The 6,506-nt window shown below is 46.9% G+C and overlaps 1 protein-coding gene across 1 annotated transcript; it reads left to right on the top strand.

The window, feature by feature from the left end:
• Window positions 1-443: 443 nt before the first annotated feature.
• On the top strand, window positions 444-5,324 carry LOC119090655 (cytochrome c oxidase subunit 4 isoform 1, mitochondrial). Its single transcript, XM_037213507.1, has 4 exons — window positions 444-503; window positions 1,952-2,180; window positions 3,445-3,637; window positions 4,541-5,324. Exons 2-4 carry the CDS (start codon window positions 1,953-1,955, stop codon window positions 4,678-4,680), a joined length of 561 nt encoding a protein of 186 aa, XP_037069402.1. The 5' UTR covers window positions 444-503; window position 1,952; the 3' UTR covers window positions 4,681-5,324.
• Window positions 5,325-6,506: the final 1,182 nt, after the last annotated feature.

Raw genomic sequence — 6,506 nt, 5'->3', positions numbered from 1 at the left:
CATGCAACATGGATGAAAACAGATAGTATAAAGACGTGAGTAGCTCAGTCAGCTGCACCCAACAGAAAAAGTTGCATTTTTCGAATCATGTGTTTCTTTTACCAGGTTATCATCACAGCGGAAGCAAAAACTTTCACTCAAGTTGATTGAATTTTGTGATCTTATTTTTGATGTCCTGCTGGCACTCAGAATCCACAAAGTTGGATGGCCAAACTCACTGTTGGGAGTAAGACTGAGCATTGGGAGCGGGCAGCGTCCCACCCAAAAAATGCAAATCGTCACCTATGGTTAAGACACTACGATTGCTAGGACTACATTTTTGCCACTTACTTGTGTTAACATGAATACGACAGCTTTTTCTCTCGTCGTGCTTGCTCGATTCTGCCTCACTTTAGCGTCTTTCACTTCCTCGTTATTTTTCCAGACCTTGTAGAGGTCAGGCGTTCGACTTCGAGCAAACAAACCGTTTGGGTGGCGTGGCAGGTGGTTTGTTCCCTTTCTGGGTGCGTAAAAGTTTGAGGATGCAAGTTACCCACATTTTTTGTATTTTGCTATCCTTACGGCACTTCTTCAATAAAAATAGATCGTAAAACTGTGTGATCATAGTTTCGAACGAGGCGAATGGGTTTGTGCGCCGCGAACGCCTTTTTCTGGGGCGAAAAAGGCCGCTAGATGGACACCAGCCATTGAAAACGTGATTGCTGCTCCATTGATATGGACATGGATGTGTCAAAATCTGCTCTTAGTCACTTCACCATGGTGATAATCTAAAATGGAATGCATGGTGCAGCACATTAATGAAACTTGAAGGAGGTGTAACATCTGATATGAATGAGGCCTGTTATGTTAATATAAAACATGACAATAGCTAAAACACTTATAAATGGATTGGGATTTGAAAGCCTCTGTATATTAAAATATCACAGATGTCAAAGTTATGTTATTCCTTGCAGTCTGCTCTCATGAGCTGTGTAAGGTCATTCTTGATTATTACCCAGCAGGACTTGTTCTAATGAAGTGCATATTGCATGCATCACATAGTACTCCTATTTAAGGTTGTAATTAGTAAATTCTAGTCAGTAATAAAACATTTGTGCAAGATAATTTAATGCTGTGTCAATGCTCCTGATTTCTAGGTACATGTGGTTTTCTTGTCTGTGGTTTCTGCTTGCTCATAGTTTTCAGGTTTTGGATGTATGGCATGCTTTGGTGTATATCAAGCAGTACTATATGATAAGTTATCTTCTGGACAACATTTACAACCCAAATTGAACCAATGCTACTACTTCTGCCATCCATAAGTGGTGTTTTACTACTTTTGATACCAGTGGAGGCTGTTGCAATAAAAATCAGCATGAGTAGCTTTTTCTCTGTCACCCATGAATAGGTTACTGGGAGGATCTCTTCTACTATCCCAGCAAAGCACAGGACATTGATCTGTGAATCAGGGTCATTTTTAACAAGATCCCATTGGGCCAGGGCTGGGACAAGAATTTGTATTTGGGTTGAGTTTTGGAAATTCTGGGCAGGAGTTCATTCCATGCTTCTGGTATAAAAAATTAGCAGTCAGTTTCTGAAGGTGAGCCTGGTGAAAGAATATAGCATTATATGTGTCTTGTCATTGAAGGGGCCTTAAGTTTGAACAGGTCCCTTAGCACAGCAAGCAGTATAGGCATTGTGTATTTATTTGTGAGCACACAAAATAATTTTATGCTCAATCACCTTAAAGTTTAGTAGATGTTCTAAAATAACACCCCAAACTTTAGTACTATGTTAGTTCTGGCAAGGTGATTCTGCTGCATTAAAAATGTGGTCAAAATTTTGTTAATAGCCTATGCTCTTGATATTGAGGCTCCCGATTTAATCCATGATGGGTGGGTGCACGTGTCTGGGTGTGTGTGTGTCTCCAAATTGTGTCACGCCATTTTCACAAGCGCCAATGGCGTTGCAGCATGGCGACGGCGACGGGCACGGTACTGCGCCGGTGCGGCCGGGTGGCAGTGGCACGGCTGAGCACCACGCCGGCCGCGCTGAGCGGCGGTGGCCTGCCCACCGTCATGGAGCGGCACGGCAACCGCCAGGTGATCGGCTACGGCTACAACGGCGAGCCCAACTACATGGACCGCGTCGACTACCCGATCCCGGCCGTCCGCTTCAAGGAGGAAACGCCACAGATCAAGGTGCGAAATGTGCGGGACCTCCATCGCAAGGCAGATAGTCCGCATTTGCAGCTCATGTTTGTAAGGTTGGTGCAGGCAGTTGCCCGGGTAAGGTGATAAAAAATGAATTGAAATTTAAATGAGGTGTGATAACTAAGCTTTTATGGCAGCAAATGGAATAATCAAGTCATAAATACCAGCACTCACCTACTAAGTGTCACAGCTGTGATAATTTCACCACTGTCAGTTGGATGAGTGTTCCACATTTGAAGATATTGAAGTAAGCATCAGATATAATGAAATTAATTCACTTATAGTGATTGGCATACTTCATAATAGAAATGACTTCTCCAAACAACACAATTTTGCAATTAAGTAATTATTTTCAAGATGTCACTGTTTGCATCATAGAACATTTGCATCCTGTTGAGGTACTACCAAACTAAACCTGCAAAGCTGCCTTCCTGGCACTCCTTGAAGTACTCCAGTTTCCCAAGAGGTGGCCATGACGCTGTGCTGGTGATAAGCTTGCCTGTCAAACCAAATATTGTTGTGTGCTCGTGCTTTGGCCCTTTCTTGTGGTGTTCTTGCATGTTGATCGTGAGTTTAAGTCACATAATTTTATTCACATGCTCAGGATATTGCACCATTCTCAACTTATTTGATCACAAGTCTTATTCCCGTAATAACAATGCATTAAGTCCAACTTCCTTTATTGTGCAACACTAAACGTGATTTGTTTGAATCTTGCACAGCCCGCACAGCATCGATTGAGAGCCAGTTCACGTCTGTCATATCTGGTAATCGTTGTGAACGCCAGATGTGAATGACACGACGATTATATTCCTATTGGCCTTAAGTGTCACATGGCCAAGGGGTGACAGGATTTCAGTTATGCTTCTAAGGCGTTATGCATGCCTGAATGGCCTTGAAATAGTCTGCGCGATAAAGTCTGCACATCTTGGCGGGTGTGTAGCTCAGAAATTAGATGGTTTTAGGTCTTGATAAGGGCAGGGCTGTGAACTGTACCAAATGGCCTTTAAGACAATTGGCTCAGTTCAAACCTCCGTACAAATTTGCAGCACTCTTTGAAAAATGTATTGTACACTTGCTCTGTAAATCGTGTTTCATTAAAGACGGCGAATAAAATTGATGTCTTGATATAGGGTGGAACCATTAATGCGTAAAAAATAATAATGAAATGCTTACCGGAGAAGGCAGCACAGTTGCACGCTAGCACCAAGCTAGAGCAGCAGCATCCGAGCGTCAACGTGTGTACGGGCAGGCTCTGCGTGAGAAGGAGAAGGGCGACTGGAAGAAGCTGACGCCGGAGGAGGTGCAGGAGCTGTACCGCGCCACGTTCTGCCAGTCTTTCGCCGAGATGCAGGCGCCGACCGGCGAGTGGAAGCTGGCCTTGGGCGGCACGCTCATCGCCTGCTCGATGGCCATCTGGGTCTACCTCTGGATGAAGGTGTACGGTGAGTCGGCGGAGGCGGTGCGGGAGCTGAGCCGGGATATTTGGAGAGAAGGATCGACTTGAGATGTCGTTCTGAAGGAAAAAATGGAAGCCAGACATTTGTGATGGCCCTTTGGGAAATAGACGTCATGTGTAGGCTGTCAGAATGGAACTCCTTCGGACTTGCCATGGTAAGTGCAACCGTGGGTGCTATCCATAAATCACGCAACGCGTGGAGAATAGGAGAGGGATTTTGATGAGGTGTAACTAGAGCGCAACAGGGACGGGGTTGGACAACGCAGCGTTATGCTCAGATATGCGTTGGAATTATGTTGAAACGTTGAATTGCTTGAACAATTTCCAGCCTCAGATGTGAACAATTATAATGCCTAGTGCAGATGTGAGGCGAAATGGTTATATTTTACTTGCACCTTGACTTCCGAACTCGCCAGTGGCAAAGGCGACCCGCGTGCACCTCAAGACAAGTGTAGCAAGAACATCAGTGTTATTTAATAAGACACTTAGAAATAACCAGTCCACTTCATGTCCGCACTAAACGTTACACTTTAAAAATTCCATGTAAGCTACGGAGGGAAAAGCAATGCGTCACGAGAGAAGTTCAGCAAAAACAATGCGTCACGAGAGAAGTTCATCGAACATCATCAAAAATGCATGATATGGAACAGCTGCCTATTGCTGTAAGATGAAATATAAATCGTTATGAATATCCATGGTTGCTGTTGGCTCATTTGGTAATATCATAACACTACCTTGCCTGCATGGATTTCCGAACGGTTTCATTCGAGTCGGTTGTTGCATGTGAACCACTACAACAGCAGCACTCACTTTGTTAGCGTCACGAGAGCACCGTTGAAGTGAAGGGGACTCCGCTGGCTGGGCGTGAGTGTGGCCCGTCCGTCCACAGTGTACGACACCATGCCGGACACCATCACCAACCCGGAGAAGGTGGAGGCGCAGGTGCAGCGCATGATCGACCTGCGCATCAACCCGGTCGAGGGCGTCAGCTCCAACTGGGACTACGAGAAGAGCCAGTGGAAGAACTAGCTGGCGCCGCTGCCGGCGTGGGGTGGGATTGGCTGTGACCGGAAGCGGAGGGTGGCGGGCGAGGCGAGTTTCTGGCGCGGCTGTGTCGGCTGTAGTGGGTCTGTAAGGCCCGGTGTAGGTGTCGCGGTCGCGGGCCGCCGTGGCCAGGCGACGAGGCGGAGCTGATCGCTTTGTAACCTTTTATATGTGTGGGCTGTGGCGCTGTGAAGCATTGTGGTTGGGGCCGGATGGGGCAGGAAAGCCGCCCGTGTACTTAAAATTATGCAAATAAACTTCCCAACATGATTGGGCCATGATTCGTACTCGGCTACGGTTGGTGTGTGTTGGCTGAACCAGGCTACTGTAGATGTCCTTGCTTTGGGTCACACCACATAGCAGCGTCACTTGTCAAGAGGACTGCATGCTCCACTCAGTGAGTCACAGGTTAACGTCAGCCTGGTGACTCTTGTTGCAAATGGTGGAGTCGATCGAAACTGGCGCCATGCCAGGACCATGGTGTTTGTGGGACCGTCCAGTCCTCGCATGCAGGCGCAGCGGAACCGTTGAAGCCATACGTGCTCTCGATATATTTGCGCATGTCTTGGAACCCACAAGTATGGAAGTCAATTAACGTATGGACGTTAATTAGCAGCGTGTGCTTCCGTTTCATTCCGTTTCCAGGCTACTTTTGGAGCAAAGCCATCCAAGCTGTTCGCGGGTTGGTGTTTGCTTGCGACCAAACACGACAATGGGGCATTGTAAAAACGTAAGCGACCTAGCTCCTAGGATACTGCATGTGCCCAACACGCACCAACCGTTGTGTCGGCGGCTTTGTGGGTGTCAACCCGCTTCCGCCGCCTCTGGATGGTCGTGGTGTCTAGCGTCAGCCGGCGTTGTCATGGCAACTCCCACTGGTTGGCTGGCGAACACGGGTGGAGGTGATGCGATATGATCAAGGATCTGTATCACGACCTGCGCGGCTGCGGCAGTCCAGCGTTCCTGGAAAAATGCTGGTGATGGCCTTTTCCCCACAGACACTCCAACAGTTTCGATACGCCAAGTTTTTCAGCACTCTCCAGCGGTGTTCACAATTCCCAGCACATGTTAATAAATTTTTAATGATGAGATTCCACGATATATCTTATCCAAAATGTGCATACACCTGTGCCACTAGCGCCGGCTGCTCCTCGGGTGAGACCGCCTTATTTTTGTGTCTGATGAAGACAAAACCAAAGACGTCGGGCTTAGAAGAATTTGATCACTGCATGGACTGAAATTTCCTCCAAAATAACGGGTCTGAGGTTGCAAGAAAATCAACGCATTTAATATGCATATGTTAGAATACTGTGAAAGCTCATTCACCCTCCCCCCCACACACACACACGCACACACATACTCCACACACGTTAAACCAGTGCCTGTAGCGTTTGCGAATGTTTGGCCGCCAAAGCCAAGCCTTACGCGATCTGAAACGAAAAATATTTTAGCCAAGCCAAACTTGATCAAGCGAAGAGCCGGAACGACTCACCCCCACCGAACGCAGCATAACACAATAGTTCGATGGAATGGTATAGTGGTGTAGGTGGCCTTGCGGACAGAGACGAGGTATTAGTGACACGGATGGAATGAGACAGAACGGCATGAGACGACGTATCAGTAACCTAGATGGGAGAATTCGGCTATCGTCGAGGTCTGGTGCATTATTGTGCACACAACGTTTCAGCTAGTTAATCCTCCATCCGTCGTTAGGCCTTTACATGACATTAAATTTAAACACCTCATTGATAGCTGAAATTCGAATTAAGTTATCACCTGGTCTCGGTGCGAATTATCGGGCCCACTTCAAC

The sequence above is a fragment of the Pollicipes pollicipes genome, unplaced genomic scaffold, assembly GCF_011947565.3.
Source record: "Pollicipes pollicipes isolate AB1234 unplaced genomic scaffold, Ppol_2.1 Scaffold_3087;HRSCAF=3621_pilon_pilon_pilon, whole genome shotgun sequence".
Taxonomy (NCBI): Eukaryota; Metazoa; Arthropoda; class Thecostraca; order Pollicipedomorpha; family Pollicipedidae; genus Pollicipes; species Pollicipes pollicipes.
This window is presented reverse-complemented; position numbering and strand designations above follow the sequence as displayed.

Bases quoted from the DNA above. Each gene is read 5' to 3' on its own strand.
- LOC119090655 (XM_037213507.1), top strand. From the start codon at position 1,953: ATGGCGACGGCGACGGGCACGGTACTGCGCCGGTGCGGCCGGGTGGCA. The intron at 2,181-3,444 runs GTGCGAAATGTG...GTGTACGGGCAG, and splicing joins AGGAAACGCCACAGATCAAG to GCTCTGCGTGAGAAGGAGAA. The intron at 3,638-4,540 runs GTGAGTCGGCGG...GTCCGTCCACAG, and splicing joins CCTCTGGATGAAGGTGTACG to TGTACGACACCATGCCGGAC.